The sequence below is a fragment of the Diuraphis noxia genome, unplaced genomic scaffold (assembly GCF_037042655.1).
Source record: "Diuraphis noxia isolate RWA-SAM2 unplaced genomic scaffold, SU_Dnox_SAM2 contig0009, whole genome shotgun sequence".
NCBI lineage: Eukaryota > Metazoa > Arthropoda > Insecta > Hemiptera > Aphididae > Diuraphis > Diuraphis noxia.
In genome coordinates, this window is record NW_028301719.1 from 1392228 (window position 1) to 1416070 (window position 23843).

Below are 23843 nucleotides of genomic sequence, written 5' to 3' on the forward strand. Positions count from 1 at the left end.
CAGTGATTGTTTATTACATGCACTACCAACTGAAGTATTAAATATGTTCAAATAAATTGTGAGGATGGTTTTGATGTTCTGAAAATGAAAAAAAAAATTGCTTATGATGATAATATTTCACACATTATGAATTTTAGTGATTATTTATTACATGCATTACCAACTGAAGTATTATTGTGAATTTTTTTTTTGTATCCGTGCGAATTGTTAAGATAGTTTTGAGATTGATTCTATTTGAGAACAATTATTTAATGCTTATGATGATAATTTTTCACTCATTATGAAGTTCAGTGATTGTTTATTACATGCACTACCAACTGAAGTATTAAATATGTTTAAATAAATTGTGAGGATGGTTTTGATGCTCTGAAAATGAAAAAAAAAATTGCTTATGATGACAATATTTCACACATTATGAATTTTACTGATTATTTATTACATGCATTACCAACTGAAGTATTATTGTGAATTTTTTTTGTATCCGTGAGATCTGTTAAGATAGTTTTGAGATTGATTCTATTTGAGAACAATTATTTAATGCTTATGATGATAATTTTTCACACTTTATGAATTTTAGTGATTATTTATTACATGCACTACCAACTGAAGTATTATTGTGAATTTTTTTTTGTATCCGTGCAAATTGTTAAGATAGTTTTGAGATTGATTCTATTTGAGAACAATAATTTAATGCTTATGATGATAATTTTTCACACATTATGAAGTTCAGTGATTGTTTATTACATGCACTACCAACTGAAGTATTAAATATGTTCTAATAAATTGTGAGGATGGTCTTGATGTTTTGAAAATGAAAAAAAAAATTGCTTATGATGATAATAGTTCACACATTATGAATTTTAGTGATTATTTATTACATGCACTACCAATTGAAGTATTATTGTGAATTTTTTTTCGTATCCGTGCGAATTGTTAAGATAGTTTTGAGATTGATTCTATTTGAGAACAATAATTTAATGCTTATGATGATAATTTTTCACACATTATGAAGTTCAGTGATTGTTTATTACATGCACTACCAACTGAAGTATTAAATATGTTCTAATAAATTGTGAGGATGGTCTTGATGTTTTGAAAATGAAAAAAAAAATTGCTTATGATGATAATAGTTCACACATTATGAATTTTAGTGATTATTTATTACATGCTCTACCAATTGAAGTATTATTGTGAATTTTTTTTCGTATCCGTGCGAATTGTTAAGATAGTTTTGAGATTGATTCTATTTGAGAACAATAATTTAATGCTTATGATGATAATTTTTCACACATTATGAAGTTCAGTGATTGTTTATTACATGCACTACCAACTGAAGTATTAAATATGTTCTAATAAATTGTGAGGATGGTTTTGATATTCTGAAAATGAAAAAAAAAATTGCTTATGATGATAATTTTTCACACATTATGAATTTTAGTGATTATTTATTACATGCACTACCAACTGAAGTATTATTTTGTAGTTATTTTCATTTTTATTTTATTTCAAACTGTCGGGATAGAATTGTAGTATATGATTTTAGTATTTTATTCTTTATAAAGTTTTGATATTTAATGATGACTTCTACCAGAAATTTTTATTTAAAAATTTTTGATAACTAGATTTAAGCTGTATTTATAAACTGTATGTTTATATTAACTGTCAATATATTTAATTTAATTATGTTTTTGAATATAAATGATTCATTTCTAAATTTAATTACTTTAGGGTCGACCTATAATGGCTCGTATTAAAGCAAAGCCAATGAATCGCATGGCTGCACCAATATCACCGGGTGCTGTTGCTGGAATTCCAGGTATCAAAACAGTAAATGGTTTTAGAACTCCGCCAATGCAAGCTCAACCTATCAATCCATATATAGATCAAGGTCCAGGTGTCACACAATCTGGACCTCCTGCACCACCCCCACAGCATCCTCAAGCTGCCAGGTTGTTTTATACAAATGGAGGACCAGCTCAATATGCTCCAGTCAATTATGCTGCTGCCAATCTGCAAGTATATGTAAGTGTATCAAATTATTATTCTTGAAAAACGGATGTTTTTGATTAGTTATTTAGTTTGAATAATAATTATGTTTTATGGTTTTAATAAGTTACAGCAGCAGCAACAGTCTCCATATTATCCTACAAATATGATTCAACATTGGGCTCATCCTGCAACAGGGGCCTATTACACAACTGATCTTAGTGGCATATTTTCTGTGAATGGCTTGGCACCCCAAGGAGCTTTTACTAAACCTCAAAATTCAAGATATAATGTTTCGCGTGCACCGTAAGTAGTATCATAGTTATTCTACTACAATAACAATAAAATTATTATGTTTTTATATAAATTCAAACATATTTCAAATAGTGGTCGATCCAATGGAAAAATGCGTCATAATTCTGTTGGTGGTAGTGAATATTACCGAAGTTCAGCTTCGGATAGTGGTTTACCATCTCGTCCTGGTAGTTACACATCAAATGGAAGTCTGACTAAGTCATCTAGTAGTAGTGGATCTTTGCATATTTCCAATGCAACCAGAAACTATGTTGACAATCAAGATTCAGCTGTAATTGATAGACAGTCTAATGGTACAATCAACATCCCTAAAGATCCTACATCATTGCCACCAAGGTAATTTATATTTTTAACATTGATATTTTATTCATAAAAATAGAAAATTCTAATATTTTGAGTTATATTTATCAATTGATATTAAATAGTTACTTCATTTTTTTATTTTATATAGATATAGGCGAAGGAAGAAAGATGATGAAGTAGGACCAGAAGTAGTAACCACAGGTACTATACCTCAGCCACCAACTGGAAGTTTTGATTTGGCTGCTGATGCGTTCCCTCCGTTACCACCTCAAGTTGTATCTATATCACACCAGTCGCCAACTTCATTGCCCCATGACCAGTTGTCACCTCGTGTTAACATTGATCCTAGGTAAGTATTAGAAATTATTGTTAGAGATATAAAGATTGTTACCAAAGTATTATAATTAATTTATTTTAGTATATTTTTTTCAAAATAAATAACTATTTTGTTTTAAAAGCTCTAAAAACTTTAAGTTGATTTAAACAAAACTTAATCGAGGATAAAACATAATTTTGTTTCTGAACCATTTCAAATATTAATTTATGTTATTTTATGTTGTATTAAGGATTTGAAACCTTTTAAAGTTAAGTAACTTTATTAATAATTTATATCAATAGTTTTCCATTTACAACACGCGACAATTTTCAAAAATAATCAAATATATTATTAAGGTTTAAGGGAAACTATATATGATCTCACATTAGGTTATTAAATCAATTTTTTTTTGTTATGTGGAATTTTGATTTTTATGTTTTTTTATAATATATACCTATGGTTTTACATTAACTTATATATTGACTTATTTTAATTCATAGGATTACTGTAATTTCAACTTCGAGTATTTCAACAGTTCTGTCTGAACCCTCTGTATCTAAGACTGATGATGATATGGACCTAACTGTGAATTCAGAGAGCCTACCAAATAGTTTACAAACAGTGCCTCCTGTTGGGCCTGTACCTGTGACTGCAATTGTTGATGACGTATCAAATATGTCTTTGAGCTCTGTTAATTTGCACTCAAAGGTATTTATTAATCCATATCCTGCATTAATGTTTTTAAAATATACTAAAATTATTGATTTTATATTGTTTTGTTGTAAGGTTCAGGATATTGTTACGACTTCGAATTCTATAATAAATCCTACAGATAAGACTGTAATGCCAGCAAAATCTGACATGCCACCTACTACGCCTAAAGCAAATGGTACATCTCTTAATATTAAGCCAACTGTACCAAATCATAAGGCTCCTTTGCCATCACAGTGCGCTTGTGTCATACCACAACCACCTGCTACATTTTCGGCAGATATGGCTAACAATAATCCTGTTCTTAATGGGAATGGTTCTCCAAATATTGGTCATAAACTAAGTTATGCACAAGTAGCACAGCATCACAAAGAAAGGAATGAGAGCCACATTTCCACAATTATCACATTTGGGCAAACTCCTATTGTAGAAGAAGAAAAAAAAGATGAAACTATATCTACTATGATACCCCAATCTAAACAATCAAACCTTACAGCAGGTATAGTTACCTCATTTTTAATATAATTTTTATTCAAATAAAGTTATTTGAATCTAATGTGATATAATCTTATTATATTTATAATCATCTATCATGTGTATACTAATCCTAATTATTCTTTTAATGCTTAATATCTATCATATTGAATTCATCAATTTACTAAGGTCTTTTTGAAACTGTTTTCAAGACAGTTAAGTTGTAACCTAACTAATAAGTAATTAATATTTAAATTTAAATCATTATAATTCCTGTAATAATTAATCAACGTGTGTCTTATTAGGTAATTGTTATTTTATTGTGCTCATTTCAGAGGGTCTTCTAACAAATCGGTCTGGAAAAGGACACAAAACATCTAATAGTGAACGAGGAACAATACCCAGGAAAGGATCATCAAAGTTCAATCGTACTAAGTCTCCTAAGTAAAAATTTAGATAAGGCCTAAGTATCAGTTGTGACTCAACTTATGAATAACGTTCTGTAAGTATTAAAATAATTTTTACCATCTCAATTAAGCTTAAAGAAAATTATTTTTTCATCATTTTAACATTAAAGTCTTTTGTTCTATCAGTTGAAGGTTTCTTTTTTTAAATCAATCATCCAAAACATTGGCAAATTCTTAGCACTTGCATCTTTTGTAAAAATTATGTAGGATAAACATTCATAAATAAAATCAATTTATTGTTATGTAAATATGTTTATTCCAATTTCAATTAAATACATTTTTATTTTATATTTTTGAAACACCCAATTTTATATAGTATGTAAATTTATTAAAATAAATTTAGCTTAAAATCATGAGGTCATTTATGGTTCATTTTTCAGTATGGGCCCAGCATACACGGTTAAAATTTCAACAAAGACTTCAACTAAACCTCTGACTTCGTATGCTTAAATCTTTACTAGTCAATAACAAAACACCAACCTTAATATAAAACTTCTAATGTATAAATCCCTCATCAAACCCATTTAGACTATGGTCTCCAACTCTGGGGAAATGCAAAAAAATCAAATACAAATCGTATTCAGGCTTTTCAAAATATTGCACTAAGAAAATTAACAAACTCCCCCACTTATGTTTCTAATCATACCCTTCACGCGGACCTGAAAATCAAATCTGTAAAAGAAGAAGCAGTCACTTAGTATAAAAGATTCCATAATCGGCTTGCATCTCATCCCAATCCTTTGATTAAAGCTCTATCAGCAAATACTATTCCGGGAAATTCTCCAAGGCATTTAAAACGCAACTGGTGTAGAGATATGTTAACTTAATATTTTATATATATAAAAAAAAAACAAATAAATAAATTCAAATACATATTATATAAATTAATGTATAATCTCAATATTTAATTGTCATCACTGGGTGTCTGCTTTTATCAAGCCTTTTCATGTATTATATTATTATCTCAGCTAATACTCTTATTGTACCCATGAGGTACAGATTGTTTATATAATAATAAAGAATAAAAAAAAAAATTTTTCAGTATAAAAACAATTCACTTCAAGTATGGCAGATAAGTGGAAGGATCCGGACAGTATCGATACAAAAATTGTAACATTGTTTTATGCTGAATTGATAGGCTTAAAACAACAGTGATACATAAATATATCCCCGTCCTACTGTCATTATATTCTAATCAATTTGTCCAAATTATTATGTTTATTGTTAGTTTTTTTTTACATAAGTTCAATATCTTATGATTGTTTCCTTTTATGAAAAAAATGCATAAAACAAAACAACTTTGAAACTAAACTCCTATATAGATATATTATATTTATATATATACTTATGTTTATGTATATATTAAAAGATTTAAATAACATAACTGTGATAAAAATTATACATTAACAAGCATTAGTTTATATTTGTATGTCATATATTTATATAAGTATTTATATATATATATATATATATATATATATATATATATATATATATATATATATATATATATATATATATATATATCAATTTGAATTATTTATAATCATAATTTGCATTGACATAGTATAATTATGAATTACTTTGAATATTAACAAGTAACTATTATGTTTCAACTTAATTTATCAATAATTTCCAATTATGTTATTACATTTTAGTAAGCTTGTAATATTCTTAACCTCAAGTTTTCAGTTGCATTGATATTTATTTTTTGACATTGTTAAATAAATGTTATTATAAGTACTTATACATTTTTTTATATGTATAATAGAAAATGTTGTGAGTATTGACTGATTGGATTTGAACAAAATTTAAAAGCTTGATGTTATTACAAAGAGATTTGATTTTTCTTTATATTTGCTTATCACAGTGTTGTTATATACTTCATTTATTGTTTAGATCAGATGACTTTAAATTACAGAATGCTTATAAACATGTATATTTATATTATTTATATTTATAAGCAATGTTGTTTTGTTTTGTCTTTTATTTTTACATTACGATGCAAGTAATTTTATAAACATTTTAATGTATGCAATATTATTTGTATTTCATACCAAATTTTATTAATTTTTATTGATTGAATTATTTTAGATGAAAAAGTGTTAAATTATCCCATGAAACAATACGATACATTTGTCACCCGCATCCGTTAATCGACCAATTTTTTTAAAAATTTTTTTGTTTTTTTTTTATATTCTTATTTAACTTTTTGTTTTTTAGTTTTATTTTTATTGATATATAAAAAAATATGAAATAGAAATGAAAGAGGTCTAGTTATATAATCTAGTAGAACAATGTTACAATATTTATGATAAATAAGAAGATATCAAGTTTTTTTGGAAGAAAAATTTAATTTATAATTTTATAACGCTTAAATGTCTTCTGAAAATGTTTTCAAATTAAAATGGAAAAAAAAATAATATTAAAAACTAAGTTATAGTTAGTAGACTAGATTTTTTTTTTAATTTTTACTGAGGCCATGATAGCAAATGGCCAACAATACAATTTAATAAATTGAATTCAAATGTATAGCATATAGTTAACTTATATAATATGATGTAGTTAAATGTAAATTATTTGATGAGAGTCATTTGTTTGGGTTTTTCTGTCTTATTATTCTATACTATACTTAAATCATTTTAACTTATCACAATATTTTGCTTACTTAAAAACAAAAGGTTTAAAAATTAATCCAGAGTTAAATAGCCTCAAAAAAATGTATCTTAATGTTTAAATGTGTAATAATTCAAAATTAGCTTAATATTAATTTTTACTTGGTTGGTTTTGCTCAATTTATACAAAAATTTAACGTAAAAGTTAAATCTAACATCTATCTTTAATGAATTTCAAATAAATTTCCGTCTCCAGTATCTGTTTTGAAGTTAAATGTTAAACAAACCCCATACCTACTTTATTTATTTCATATATTTTTGGGATATTCATTGAGTTTGTTTTCAACTAATTTCAAAACTATATATTGGTCTGAAAATCTCTTCAAATCAAAAACCTGTGTTGTATAATTTGCCTTTTAGTTACCATAATGTATGTCATTTAAATTTGCTAACATTTAAACATTATATGTAATATGTTCTAAATTAATTGCCACTGGAGATTCTAATTCAATTTCATTGTTCGATAAAAAAAACTAAAACCAACAATTTTATAACATATTTTATTTTATCATTATTATTATTATTATTATTATTATTATTATTTTATTATTATTATTATTTTGTTTATTGTTACATAGTGGTTGATACATTTCGCCAGTGTATTGTAATGGCCATATATGTGTTATGTTTGTTGTTAATTGTTTTTAAAATAGAGTAGGTATATGGCTTAAATAAATTATATAAAATAACAAAATAAGAAAAAAGAGCTCATAATGGAAGCCCCATTAAGTATTGTTTGTTTGTTTTATCTTTTTTGTTTTTAGTTGTTTAATTATTTTGGGTTATATTGTGTTATTTTTAATCTTCATTTTGAATGTCTCGATATTGAATATTATTAAAATTTTACATTTCAAGAACATTTTAATATGTAATTAGTTGGAAGGATACTGGGATGACATTTTTTCATTTGACAAAATGTATATTTTTTTATTAATTATGTATATATTTGTTATTTTTTTTTTTAAATACCTAAATAGCTAAATAATTAACATATATAAATATTTAAGTGGAATTAGGAAATAATTTCCCTTAGTACTAGTCATGGAAGGCTAATATTGATAAATATATATTTATACATACATGTTTGTACAATGTGAGTTAGCTTATGGTTTAATTTATTAACTGATTTTCCAATCATTAACTATCTTATTTTTATTTACTTAAATAAAACAATTATGTAAGATATTATTGAATATTGTTGCAAACCTATAATTAACCTATACCTAGTAACATATAATTTATACAAAATGTATAATATTATATTATATCATATTTTGTTTAAATTATTGCATTACTATAATTGTATTATACCTTTTAAAAATGATATCTTAATTTATTAAGTATAAATAACTGCCTTGGTAATTTTTTTTTATTGGTCATAATATGACTGCAATGATTCATTTGAAATTTTATCATTACCATTAATAATAATAATAATAAATGTTAATACAAGCGCACATAATTTAAATAATATTACTTCAAAAACTTTGAAATTTATGGCAGAAGGTTTTGCTTGATTGGAAAATTAGAAATTATTTATAACTTAATGGCTTTCATGTTTGTTGACCGTACCCTGACACAATTTGTATATCAAAATATGTATTAATGTATATTCCTTCCTAGTCAAAGGAAACTTAAATAAAATAAAAAAAAAAAATATGATTTAATTTCTTTATAATATTTTTTTTTAATTTTAATTGATAGAAACTTTACATCGGTGAAATCATAGTTTTTTGTTTTGTTGAATTTTTATTTTCTTTAGGTATCAAATGTATATTCTTTTATAGTCATTGAATAATTTGCAAAAATAATTGAATATCGAAGCTCAATAGTATTAAATTAGTATTTCTTTTACTTGCCTTGATGACTTGTTTTGAAATTATTTAGTTCCATTATTTGTTGTAAATGTTTTGTTTTGTAATTTAAGTGAAATTTACTAATATATATTCAATTTATTTATAAATATAAAATATTTTTAAAAGTATACTCTTGTTATCATTATATTATGGTAATCAAAAATATTAATTCCCAAGGTAGACTACTTCATTAATAATATTTAAGCCTATGGTGCATACTACATCATAAACCTAGTATCTTTCATAAAATTGTTTTCTAATTGAATATCATTTTTGTTTTAGCATACTATATTATCATTATAATTGACATTACCTATTTAGTATTTATGTAGGTCTTCAGGTTTTAATATTATATAGAGTTAACAGCCAACCCCTAGTATTCCATATTGTTAGGTATATATTACTCATAATGTTATTATAACTAACTCCCCTTCTGCCAGATTTCCATCAACCTGTACTGTTGTGCCTAATTCCACTGTTTTTGTTACAATATTATATAATAATAATTATCTTATAAAAACTGAGTGTTTATTGATCATATTATATATATTATTAATAAATTGTTACATGTGAATTCAAACGGTAACACGATGATACACATTTATTATAATAATTATAATTTCAAATCGCATTAACGTTTGAAACCAGTTGACTGATCCATTTATTTCTGTTTTAATCGAAAACTATTTTAACTTATTTATATTTATATTTTTTAAAAATTCGTAAAAACTATTATTATACTGATAATTATAATAATTTGAATATTTAAAAAAGAATAAAAGTGGTTATGTAATTGTTAAGGTGTAAATAATAATATGTTCTTTCAAACTGGATTTCATGACCAACTAGTAAGAAAAAAAAAAAATGTAAAAAAATATATATACTAATAATTGAAGCTTTATTTATTTAGTTGTGTTTTCTCCTCTTTAAATGGCATGCAGTTCATTCTAATGGATGACGTACAAATTTATGTGTTTAATGTTCATGGAGTCTTGTTTGATTTGGAATTTTTGTGATATTTGATTATTAATCTTATAAATACATACATTATATATATATAAAAAAACAAATAGCAAACCTTGTTTTATTGTATTTTATCATAGATATGTATAACAATTATATGATAACTGTACAATTATGTGTTTTAATATTTTTTTTTTTATCCAAAATATCATTTCCTATTTTTTGTAAATACCACCTGAAAGTCTATCCTAATTTGCCTAAAGTTATGAACCTATTTAGTATTTACCATTAAATTGTAATAATTATACAATTAGATGTTTTTTACTGTTTTTTTTTCTGCAGTAAAAATTAAATTTTTTTATAGTATTTCTTAAAAGTAGAAATTACACTGCATTGTAGGTACAATGTTTAACACATACCTGTGTAAACTTTTTATAAATTTCACAATTATGGATCCATACCTAATTTAGGTTATAAATGAAATTTTATCTCACATGTAAATTAATATTCTAATAAATTAATTTTATGGCAGTTAAAAAATTAAATACAAATATAAACATAAAAATTCAGAACAAATTACTCATTAGTCATAAGTGTATTGATTGATGAGTATTGATTCATAATCAGATTAATCTTAAATTTTGAACCCAGCTGAATGTTCAATTCTATATAACTTTAATTTTTGAATCGTGTGTTCATGAAATACTACACTGAACAACACTGTTTTCAAATTGATGGATCGATGTACTATTTTAATTTGTCCACATTGTTTAGAAATAAAAATGAGTAGTTATTATGTTGTTTTTATCTACATTTTATCTACATAATTTGTCAGAGTTGTTATGTAAATAGATTTGTCGTTTGTGTAGCAAGATCATAGGCCAATTTATTATTCAGGTGAACAATTTTATAGAACGTACAGCTATGAAGGGTAACATTACAATAAGTCTGGTCTAGTTGTATAAAACGACTAAAACCAAATAGAACTATTAGAATTTATTCTAATTTGAAAATGTGTATTGTAATTGATGTGAATTAAAGTCAAAGATATAAACATGTTTATATGACTAAAGTTTTTGGGACAAATGTTTATTGGAACGAATAATTGTGGAACATGAAATACAATCTCTGTCTATATCATAAAATTAAAAAAAAAAGCATTGGATATTCATTCGCAACGATTTCTTGTGAAAACACTGAAAACATTATCTTATTTTGTTGTAATTCAAAAACAAATATGCGTAGATACTAAGATACCTAGTACCTTCTTGTAAAAGTGTATTTTAATATTTTATTTAAGTTTACGCGATAATGTTTAGGCACAAAATATATTAACTATTTTTGGGTTACAGTAATTTACAGACATCTGTAGATATTATTACCATAGTTAATAGGTTAAATCATAAGTTTTTTCTATAAACATGTTTTATTATGAGGGATTTCAGAGATTATTATTAAATTATTTAGTTAATACAAAACTATTATTTTTTTTATGAGACCGCATTAACCTGAATTTTTATTTTCACATTTTAGAGCTGTTCGCGGTATTTTACGAGTACCTATTTATTTATTTTTCGTCAGTACGGGTATGATTACGTAATTCCCAAGAACAGCACTGCTGCACAATGCATACAGAATAATCTGTAGTTTTTTTTTAAGTATTAAAGATAAAAAAAAGTCTTTATTAACAGATTATAATTAATACCATGTTAAAATATTTGACAAAAAATTATATGGGAAACACTTTCAGAGAATTTTGTTTAGACCCGACCATCAACGAAGTACCTACCTACTAAAAAGTTTCATGCAATAGTTAATGTTATTATTGTTATCAATAATATATTATCACGTTAATTGTTTTTTAAAAATGTACATATAACCAATGCAATTTTAAACGAATAAAAATATGTATAAATAAATTATACTACTACCGCACTACTTACTATAGGTATAGCAGAGGTTCTCAAACTTTTCAGGCCAGCAGCCCCCCCCCCCCAAGTTTTGTGAACCCCCTCGTAACAAAGACTTTAATGGTGATTATTAGGGCAGAGGACTTGTAGCTCTAAAAAAAGCTCTATTAGATGCAAGCACTTATGCACTAATAAAACCCCATAATATGCAATTAAAATATGCACTTACCTATCATTTTTTTTTTTCTATCCTAATCGAATAAAAGCCCACATGGTGTACACACGCATCTGTGGTGGACGGTGGTGATGTCGTAGCAGGTATACTGTACGTTAAAAATTTAAAATCGTTATCGCTTCTACAAAAAATGTGTGCCCGAGCACAGTCCAAAACCATACCTATTAAACGATAAAATTTAAAAATAAATACATTTTCATCCAAACATTTTGACTGTATTGTTTGAAATCAAAATGTCACTGTGGAAAAAATCGATTCAAGTAGAATATGTCTCAAAAAATATAAAATAGCGTATAAAAGTGTAAAATATGCCCTACTACAAACCAAAAAAACCTAAAATATGCATTTATATGCACATTAAAATTTCAAAACTAGCTTAGTGGAAGCATGAAACGTATTTGTTTCGCACTCTGCTATTTTTGTGACTGTCCAATAAAAAATATGCAAATGCTACATGATACAAGTCCTCTGCCCTAGTGATTATTATTATGCGAATTGCACAAATATTTTTTTCAGTCCTACTTCCTACTCATAAAGAGTTCGCCCCACACTTTGAGAACCTCTGTACTGTAATAGTTAAAAGGTCCATGATAGGTTATGTCCTAGATCATACACTGCATAATATTTTTATGATCTATAAGATAATATACATGACAGTTTATTAGTATAACGATTCATGTTGATCTTAAGGAGTAGAATAGGCAACTATTGTATCAATATCGGGTAGTCGGGTGGAAATAATAATATTGTTATGACATTTTGATGAGAAATTGTTCGACAGTTTTGAACCAGACTACCAGAGAGTTTCCTTCTACGAATGCACGATTAAATATTTATAATATATTATGTCTCTGAAAGGACGCTACACGGAAAGCGAATCAGGTACGTATTTGAGGGTATTTTTTTAAAAGCGAGACATAAATTTCCAGCATAAAAAAAAATTAAAAAATTTTGATAATAACATTTTTTGAGCATTATTCCTATTTAGTCCTAGACTAATTACCATTGAGCTCAGTGGCGTGGCCAAGATTTTGTTTTTGGAGAGGCTAATACATTTTTACGGTACCGCGAAAAAATAACCACGGAAAAAATAACCCCGGAAATTTAGACCCCGAAAAAAAAACCCCCGAAAAAATAACCACGCGAAAAAATAACCACGGAAAAAATAACCCCATAATATAAGTTAATATAAGTTTTCAAATTAATCTCAAATCTAAATGTATAACATACCTATTACCTACGTACAATTGTTATGTTCCCACAAATAATATTAATTTTGGATTTAATGAAAAATTATTGTATACCTACGATAAAAACGATTAAAAGCACGGTCTGTCTGTCATATCGATCAGATATACCTACAATAGCTAGGTACAGTGACATATTATAACGGATAAGGAAGGTACTACTAACAGTACTAACTTTATCTTAAATTTAATGTAATGTGATAATTCGGTAATTTAAAACCAAATTATTATATTATATAAATTGACAAATTGTATTGTATTCCACGTTTATAATGAGAATTTTTTATTTATATATTATTGACATTATTTTACAAATTTATACTTTACAACCAAATTATTATATTATATAAATTGACAAATTGACAAATTGTATTGTATTCCACGTTTATAATGAGAATTTTTTATTTATATATTATTGACATTGTTTTACAAATTTATACTTTATTACTTACAAATCATTTTTATTATAGGTTTATTTTTTCCGTGGTTATTTTTTCGCGTGGTTATTTTTTCGGGGTTTTTTTTTTCGGGGTTATTTTTTCCGGGGATATTTTTTCCGGGGTTATTTATTAGGCAAATCCATTTTTACACAGCGGTGGCTAAGGAACATCCTTACCCAAACACGCACGCAAATTCGCAATACGAAAGAACCGAGAAAGCTACAGTTACAACTAAGAAACGAAATTTTCACCACATAAAAAGGAGAATTTCGTCTGTGCAATAACGTTTTTATTTTTTCGATATCAGAACTACAAACAAAATTATTCATGATTAAAAAACACAAAATTAATGTATAATGAAACAATAAGAATTTTTTTTGTATAAGAAGTGATATCGAAAAAATAATAACGATATTGCACAGACTGAATTCTCCTTTTTATGTGGTGAAAATTTCGTTTATTAGTTGTGACTGTAGTTTTCTCGGTTCTTTCCCGCGCGAAACAATTTTTCGCAATGTTACGCACTTGTAAGACGGAAACAGCACACGCGGGTGTAACGTCCTCTTAATACTGTTTAATTTAATGTAAGTGAATGATTGAATATCTAATAGAGCTTTTGTAAAGTGATGTATATTTGGTTGTGTGTTGGAGTTAAATTCAATTCAGCGCTACATTGAGCCCAAATATTTGGTGGAAATTGCTTCTTCTGTAATGGGGGTGTCTAAAATATAATCTGTGAATTGTGTTAATTTTGAGTTTTCGGGCTTTACAGACATTAATTCTATTGCAAAAAAATTTGAAACATGAAAAGTTGATGTATGGAATTTACGCGCTTTCAGGTCAAAAATACGTATCGGACATCGGTGGAATTTACATGCTATAAATCCAACCCTAAAATCGACTACCTGTAAATCGGTGGAGTTTACAATCGCCCCATAGATAGTGATTCTAGAATATTCAGCAGAACACGCGCCCTGTTTATTAATTAGCCATGATGCCGGGCCTATCCATATTTTTTAATATCTATGGTACGAGCACAATTTAAGATAATATATCTTAATTCTTAAATCGTGGGTACACGTCGTGTGGGTACGACCGCCGACCGTTACGAGCAATAATAAATTATTAAAATACTCGTTAATATATTTTATTTCTGTTCCATGATATCTCAAAAATAAATAAAACGGTTAGGTTGCGGTCCACAACGCTCTTATATACCGCGGTCTAGTGGTGTTATTTTAACAACAATTCATTATCACTTTGTCCGTGTCGCCACAAATCACAATGCGTTTAGCAATCAGCTATTCCGTCATTCCGTGGTACTAGCGTACTAGAGTACTAGACACAACTCACTTACAACAACTAAATTAATGTCTAGTGTACTACGGCGTGACTGCGTAAGTTGCATTGTTTCATTTGTTTCCCAATTATTATTTATTATTATTCCTTGGTCGGTGTCTCGGTGATAGTGCCCAACCATTATCGTAGTGCGTCTTTCTCGCAAACTGCAGTTTTGTAAACTTTTCTTTTGTTTTTCGTTAAATTTATTTCACAATAATATTATATATTGTTTTGTACTACATCGCTTAATAATATTATCATTGTTGTATCATCGTAAGTCATACTCTCATATAGCCCGCACAAGACTTACAAAAGCCGTTCAAAAGCCAATGACACAGATTACTGGGTAAGTTTTCTTTCCGGAAAAGGTATTTACCTTTAATCGTTTAACGACGATTAAGGTGTAATAAATAATACCGATGCAACTGCATTGACTATATAGACTGAAAGTAACCGGTCGCATACGACACGAAACATCTTGGAATGGATCGTGTTCCAAACGACGAATTTCGTTTTTAGGTGAATAATCCACTCGGCTTCCATAGACTCGTCAACTGTACGCGTGGCATTAAGTAAATATAATTCTCGTTGGTCGTGGCGTACTTACGAACCTACGACGTATTTGAGTCCAACACTTATTAAAAATGATTATTATTTTTCTCAATTTGGTTGTCTCCTTTGCTCCTCACCCACTGGGGTCATCATCTCTCTACAGTTACACTGCATTTTTCTCTTAGACAACTACATAATAAATAAGCTCAACTAAGATCCCTTGTTTTTTTTTTCTTGGATTGTCAATGTTTACTTTATAATTTCTCAGGCACGTAAATAGTTGCTTATTTTTATTTTTTTATTTTATTTTTTTTTTTGGGGGGGGGGGATTAACCTTTTTCAGAATGCTGTAGGCTTAAAAAATTTGCAATGTTGTATACTTTATAATCATTTATTATAATGTTGGTGGTTTATTTTTATTGTTAAACAAAGTTTCAAAATATATAATTATATATATAGGTATATAATATTATTGTGATACTCACAAGTTTCAGGTATAAATACAATGATTTCATACAATTTATCTTGCTTACTAAGAATAAGAATTATAAAAAATAATAACATATTAGTTAATATTAAATGTATTATTACACAGTAAAAATTATAATATTATATTAGTATTCCTTTTTTCATAGAAGCAAAGCATTTGATTATATCATCAACTGAGAATTTTATTTTTTTATTAATTATTAGGTACTATAATACAGTGTTGGGTGGGGGTGATCGCTTCCACCGACCATCCCTAAATTACGTGCTTGTAATTTATTATTATTTTTGAATAAAACAGCATTATTTATTTGATTAAATTCAATACATTACAGTGTAAATAATACATCTATCATGGGGCGTCGTTTAACTGGACCGTCTGCGAGAACTCGAGATGCACAACCCCTACCAATATCAACACAACATAATTCACCTGCGACAAATGATCGAAACAATTTATCACAACATGATGAACTTATTCATTTTGTTGGTGGTTGTAAGTATTATATTTTGTTTGAAATAATATCTACTTAACCTTTCAGTAATTGAAACTTCTTTATGATAAAATTTTTTTTTTTCATCTAGCCTTGAATATTATATTAAGGCAATCAGAATTGATAATTTTTTTCTTTGCCTAACAGACGTCAGACATGCACCATAGGAATTTAAAAATGTCTGTATTCCATTTTACCAATTGATCTAATGAAATAATAAGAATTATAAAAACATATTTGAATTTGTTGTTAAGTCTAATATTGAGATCAGCTTCCACAGATTTTTAATATGCGTGTTAGCCAAAGGCAGAAAATCACTGCTTCCATTCCTCTTAAGCTATTACTATTAAACTTGTAATAACTTATTGGCTATTTACTCAACTAAACAACACAATTATTGATATTTTTTATCGTTGATCTATGTTATACTATTATTCCTTCTGTCGTATTATTCATTTTCAAATAAATATTATATTACCAGGGGCGGACTGGTCTAGGGTGCTATACACTAAGTAGCACCCCGGGCACCCATTCTTATTTATGATCCGGGCTCACGATTACCACTGTCAGGCCCTTTTTAATTTAACTTTTATTGTAATGTAGAATAGAAAGATAAATTATAATAGAAATTGACAATACTGTTATTATTATATTTATAATATAACATTGTATGTATCACTCATAATAAATCTTAGTAGATTTGAAAAAAATGTATGGGACCTTAATTAATTTTGCACCCCGGCTAAAAATATCCAGTCCGCCCTTGTATATTACTAGAACATCTATGTTAAATTTTTGGTGTTGCGTAGATTTTTAAAAATGTAGGTATTAGTAAAATATGATTTTTTTGTCCTTAAAGATGCAACATTTGATAAATACAATAACATACTGTATAAAATAAAACCAAATCATCTTTTATACTAATCATTTTTAATATAATATTTAAATTAATGTAAATTTGTTAATTAAGATATTATTTAAATATATTTTTAAGAATTACCTATTAAAACGCTTAATTTATATAGCATAAACAGAATAATCCTACAAGCTTTTAAATTATATTTTAATCACTAAATATTTTATAATTAATAATTTCATGTAAATTGTATAACATAAAAATACAAAACATTAATTCTAAACTAAAAAAAAAAAAAAATAAAAATAATTCTGTATGGCTATATATTATAATAAGCCAAGGAAGAGTTACTAATTTGATAGTTTATAATTTGTTATTTCTAATGTTTTAGCATGGAATGTTATTTTTCAAGAATATCAAAATGGATGCCAAGGACCTAATGGTAAGTTCCTTATTCTTATAAATGATAAGAATTAGTTAATTATAAGGTTATTTAATACATTATTTATCCCTATTAAGGATAAGTATAATTGTACTGTAGTTGTATTAACAAGTAAATTGTGTCTTAGTAATGAGTTTATTTTTTATTTTTTCATTTATGGCTTATGCTATGATAAATCAAACACAACTAATTTATTTAAAATTAATAAAATATAATTTACTGTATAACTAAGATAATAAGACAATACCCAGTGCCCAGTAAGGAATGCTTTCTCCAAATCATGGTTATGCTAATTTATAAATTGTTATACACTCATAGTATGGTTGAACAATAATACATATCATCAGCTGGTGCAACCGTGTAAGAATGTACTACGTGATTAGTTACACCTTAAAACCTATTACAATTTACTGCTGTTACTAAAAAAGTTCTCTGCTCAATCTGTATTTACCTTCAATAGCAACTGCTGTGTAGCTAGGAGTAGGACACATATTTTCTCATGTTCTGTTGCCTGTTGGTAAAAGATTTGATGAAATCATGAATACATATTATGTACAATTATACATTAAATAGATGGAAATTCTTTTATACATTATAATTTGATATAAATTATAATTATACATTATTTTATACTCAAAAATGATAAATAAATAATTATAGTAATTGTTTACTCTTAATAATAATAATATTTTTTTTTCTCAAAATACTTGCATAACAATAAAATACATAAAATTGAATAAAAATTATCTACCTTCCGTAAGCATAGCTTGTGTTGAAGGTAGAGTTAAATATTTTTTTAATATACAGGGTGATTTTTTTTATCATGAACCACTCATTATTTCAAAAATATCAATGGTTTTGAAAATATTTTTTTACAAAGTTTCATGTTGTTATAAAAACAACGTTTTTATTAAAAAATTATGTCTTTAATATTTTTTATCCTTATATTTTTTTAATTTTTTTACTTTTTTGAATGATAACTTAGAGTTTTAATTTCATATTCCAAAGCAGAATATTTTTCTAAGTATTTTAAAAATTGAATTTTGGACGAGTAGTTTATGAGTTATAAGTATTTTAAGTTTAGACAAGCGGAGTAGTGGACAAACATTTTGCGGGTTAACCCCGTACCACTCCACTCCGCCAATCTAAAATTTAAATACTTATAACTCATAAACTACTCGTCCAAAATTCGATTTTTACGTATCAAAATACTTAGAAAAATATTCTGCTTTGGAATATGAAATTAAAACTCTAGGTTGTCATTCAAAAAAGTAAAAAACTTAAAAAATTATAAGGATAAAAAATATTTAAAAACATAATTTTTTAATAAAAATGTTGTTTTTTTAACAACACGAAACTTTGTAAAAAAATATTTTCAAAAACATTGATATTTTTTGAAATAATGAGTGGTTCATGATAAAAAAATCACCCTGTATATAAAATAGAACTGATTATCCGGACTAATTAATGCCAAGGGTGCATGGTCGTTCTCGCGGGGGGGATATGGGGGATAGACCCCCCCCCCCCAAGGCTCTTTATTTTCTTACATATTAGTGATATATATTTTATCTATTTTTGGTTACCCTTACGGCTTATCATGTAACAATTTCTTTCATTCCCCTCCATTTTCTCAATCTTCTTAAATACAACAATTGAGCGGTGTTTGATTTTTCTTGCCTCTCAAACCATTTAAACACCAAATCCAATGCATCAAAAGCTTCAGAATGAGATTTCCCATTTTCACCTTCAATAAAATCGTCAGTTTCATTTTCCTCTTCTTCAGTATCATCTTCAAATACGTTATGAACAATTTCATCGTCTGAAAGTATCTGATTTCTAGGATTATTTGTATCTATAAGCAATCTCTCATTTATATTGTCTTCATCACAATCCCCAAATATGTGAACTTGTCTTATACACTCTTGTATTTCAGTTATTTCAACATTTAATTCCACATTTTGGGTATCTTCAACTTTCTTCAGTAACTTATTCCATAACCTACCTTTCCAAAGTGCAATTCTGTACACATTTTCACGTGTATGAATAATGGCACGTGCCGTTTTTTTTCTCGTCTGGTTAATTGGACATCCGGATGATTGGCATTCGGATAATCAGAGGATTACTGTGTATATATACAGGGTGATTCTTTTATCAAACAACACTTATATGGTGTTTGTGTGTAAATACCACCTAACATACACCTATAACACACAAACACCACCCAACTTTAGGAGACTATATCTTGTAAACGAATTGACGAAAAATGAAATTTTAAACGTGAAAATTCATTGAAAAAATAGCCTCTTTAGTTTATCAAATTTTAATTATAGGTTGTCATTTGAAAATCAAAAGTTGATAATGGTTAACCTGATAAATATAAGGGTGAAAATATTTAAAAAATATATAGTTCTAGAACAAGATGGTTCCAAAATTAAAAAAAAAAAAATTTGAAAAAATTCAATAGTTTTTGAAATAATGAGTATTGTTTGATAAAAGAATCACCCTGTATATATTAATTTTCTTCTATATTAAATTTTCATTTATTTATTTTATTTACTATTAGTTAATGACAATTTATATTAATAAATATGCCATTTATTTTAATTTATTATTTTAGGTCGTTTTCATATACAGTTCTATGAAGAAGGAAATAGTGATACATTAAAAGGTATTATGCTTTAATTTTATTAAATTATATTTGGTTTTTTTTATATTGTTTATAAAATTAAGTTTATAGTTATTGATAACATAATGGATATTTTTTAGAATTATTGTTTTTATAACTTATTAAATCAAAGTTTTTATATTGACATATTTGTTATATGGCAGTAGAATTTGTTTAATTTTTGTGACTAAAAAATTTGATTACCCTATGTATTAATTAATCCCAATCAGGCTTTATATAATATTTATACTCCTAGTAGTAAGTCCAATACTTAAGTAGGCTACCTTTCTGGCTTCCACTTACACAACTATACTACAGTATTACAATGAGACATTTTGTCATTTCACCTCTAATGTTAATTGATTAAGAAGTCGATTTCAAGATATTACAATTCATTATGATATACAATTTTTTTTTTTAGTATCTAATGGCTATTTTAGTATGACGTGTTGAAAAGAAAAAAACTACAAACTAAAAATTAAAAAGCATTCAAAACTGAAAATTTTTAGACCTTTTCAAATACTTGAATTTTTTTGTACTATTGAGGAAGATTTAAATATCTATTTTTCAAATGACAGTCCTTATTTTATACAGTAAATTATTTAGCTGATAATTTTTCTTACGTATAAAAATTAAAATTTGATCAAGTAATTGTCGAGTTATTTAACTTTGTATTCTAAGGAGTATTATAAGTTTATAATGTGATGGATTTAGATGGTATAGTTGGTATAGTTGGTATGGTAATTACAATTTTTAGTAATTTATATTAATCTATTAATATTTTTAATTAATAAAAATGATATGATATCACATATATTTTATATTATTGTAAACCCATCCTTAATATTAAACAATTAATTAAAAATATATATACATATATTCACTATATAATTCAAAGTAATAATGAGGGGTTATCATTTTAAAACAATTGTTTGTATTACTACAGGACACACCTTAAGTAGCCTATAAAAACAGAATTTTTATATACTCCGTATAATATTCTTTCCATTAAATAAAGAGAATATCATTATATAGATTTTTTTTGAATTTTCTATATTGCATGAATGCAAGACAGGAAAGAAATATTGGAATGTAAAATATTCGTAAGTGTGTATTAGTACAGTGAACTTTTTAGCTCATGAATAAAAATTTAACTGATAAGAATAGTGAAATATACATGTTAGGTTTTATGTTATTATTTAGGTATTATTAGTAACAACTGCCTACATCTAATTTAGATTGGAAAGATATTTGAATCATTCAAATGATAAATAAAAATTGTGGTATGGCAAAATTTTTAATAATTTGTTAACCTTTTGTAGTAGCATACATGTGCCAGAGAAATAATGCCTGCTCTGGTATTGGCACAGTGACACTTTCAAATTTAAATTTATAAATTTTATAACAGCCTTTCTTAAATAAAATTGGCATAATTCCTAAAATAACAAAACCATTTTTTTATTGTTGTTGCTTATAGTATAAATAAAAGTAGTGCATATCTATAATAATTGCAATAGTTGAATTTGTATTTACGTTTTTACAAACTGAGGTCTTTTTGATTTCTATATTAATTCATAATGGTTCTATTGAAATTATTAAGAGGACATTATTATCCGCATGTCTCTGTCTTATAAGTGTTAAACAAATTAATGGCATGCTTATGATAATAATTTATAAAATTTTTATGAAATATATTGATTTTATTTGATGTAATACAAACTAAAGCATTATTTTATGAATTTTTACACGGTACTATTTATCAAATTTTTCTAATTCATTCTCAATATCTATCTCATATGTTCATATACATGACCATAGTTAAGTTACACACTTTCAACACATGTTTATTAATAATTCAAATATAAGAGATAATCATTAAAAAATGCAATTTTAGTATTAAATATGAATAGGTAATAATATTTTCATAAATTACTAATTTTTGAAAATGAAAATTGCATAATATACATTTTTAGAGCTAGTTTTATGTACATCTAATAGTAGTAAACTGTAATGATTTAATTTTTTGGTTTATGTGTTAAAATATAAATTTAATGTTTATATTATTAGTACTATGCTCAATACATATTAATTAATTAATGACAATAATTTAAGATAATTACTAAAATATTTTGTATACTAAGTATATGTTTATGTTTTATTTATTTCAGGATTTAAACCTTTTGACCTAGAAGCTTGGTGGGGAAAACAAACCATCCAAAGATATCAACAACGTTCCTAATGTTATTATACTAATATACTGTATTGTATTTTTCAGTTAATTTTTTTCCCAATTATTTAATAAATAAAATGGCCTATGCCTAATATCTTGATACTGACAATTAAGTTATACATTATAATCTGCTATCAGTTATTAATTATCAGCCTCATGTAGGTATGTTCTAACAAAGAATGACATGCCATAATATTTTTATAATTAAAAATTTTATCTTGATTGGCAAAAAAAAAAAAATTAACAAGTATTATTTAATTTAATTTACTCTTTAAAAACCAAAATATATAATTATATATATAGATTTAGAGAGTAGTGATTAAAATATATATATATATTTTTTTTTCAATAAATTTGACATTCCAAGTAATTGGATACTTTAGAGTAGCGTGTATATTCGTTATTATATATTTTGTTTTTATTATAGTTATGACATTATGTTTTTAATCTTAAATGTATTTTATTTTAAATTATTATATATTTTTCAATAAAATACTAATAATTTAATGATTATTATTAATCTATTCATTATTATTATTGTAAAACTAAGAAATGTTCAATGTTCTATTTAACAAAACTTTATTATTGCTATATTATTGATTATTATTTATAAATTATAAAATATAATGATTTACATTATTATTGAGTATTTAACCAAACCAATGTAAATAATTCAACATAGTAAATTGTAATAATTCATTAAGTAAATCAGTATATTATGTACTTGTAACAATATAAATAATTAGTTATATATTTTATACACAATTTAGCATTAACATAGTTAATGTATACCAAAATTCTTCTAAAAAATTGAATTGTGTTTAATGTTCTCACTTTTTTTCTATTTAAAAAAATATATTATTTTGTACTGAAATTTAA

General features: G+C 26.0%; 2 protein-coding genes and 2 non-coding genes across 10 annotated transcripts in view; all 4 read left to right on the top strand.

Annotated features, from left to right (window-relative positions):
* The window catches only part of LOC149054212 (uncharacterized), a 45646-nt gene extending 35405 nt beyond the window's left edge, over positions 1-10241 (top strand). For 4 of the 6 annotated variants that reach the window (XM_089230585.1, XM_089230588.1, XM_089230589.1 and 1 more), the window contains 8 exons: positions 1729-2022; positions 2114-2292; positions 2374-2637; positions 2753-2953; positions 3421-3628; positions 3707-4130; positions 4441-4607; positions 5615-5904. In XM_089230585.1, coding sequence (XP_089086711.1) covers positions 1729-2022; positions 2114-2292; positions 2374-2637; positions 2753-2953; positions 3421-3628; positions 3707-4130; positions 4441-4553 — 1683 coding nt within the window. In that variant the 3' untranslated portion in view covers positions 4554-4607; positions 5615-5904. Of the gene's footprint in view, positions 1-1728; positions 2023-2113; positions 2293-2373; positions 2638-2752; positions 2954-3420; positions 3629-3706; positions 4131-4440; positions 4608-5614; positions 5905-6666 lie in introns of those variants that run through there. The other 2 variants (XM_089230586.1, XM_089230587.1) reach the window with 2 other exon arrangements.
* LOC149054218 (small nucleolar RNA Z195/SNORD33/SNORD32 family) lies at positions 251-327 on the top strand. Its single transcript, XR_016192337.1, has one exon. It is a non-coding gene; the product is annotated as a small nucleolar RNA Z195/SNORD33/SNORD32 family (small nucleolar RNA).
* Positions 537-613, top strand: LOC149054219 (small nucleolar RNA Z195/SNORD33/SNORD32 family). Its single transcript, XR_016192340.1, has one exon. It is a non-coding gene; the product is annotated as a small nucleolar RNA Z195/SNORD33/SNORD32 family (small nucleolar RNA).
* A 4907-nt stretch (positions 10242-15148) lies between the features above and the next one.
* Positions 15149-23843, top strand: LOC149054220 (MAPK regulated corepressor interacting protein 2-like). Of its 2 annotated transcripts, none has more exons than XM_089230549.1 (5): positions 15149-15295; positions 16613-16773; positions 18019-18069; positions 20687-20737; positions 22903-23843. In XM_089230549.1, exons 2-5 carry the CDS (start codon positions 16632-16634, stop codon positions 22971-22973), a joined length of 315 nt encoding a protein of 104 aa, XP_089086675.1. In that variant the 5' UTR covers positions 15149-15295; positions 16613-16631; the 3' UTR covers positions 22974-23843. The 2 variants fall into 2 exon arrangements, with proteins under 2 accessions (XP_089086675.1, XP_089086674.1); XM_089230548.1 differs by having other exon boundaries at positions 15213-15585.

Excerpts from the sequence above, each read along its gene's own strand:
- LOC149054220 (XM_089230548.1), top strand. Across the intron at positions 16,774-18,018 it reads TATTCATTTTGTTGGTGGTT|CATGGAATGTTATTTTTCAA; the intron begins GTAAGTATTATA and ends CTAATGTTTTAG. Across the intron at positions 18,070-20,686 it reads TGGATGCCAAGGACCTAATG|GTCGTTTTCATATACAGTTC; the intron begins GTAAGTTCCTTA and ends TTATTATTTTAG.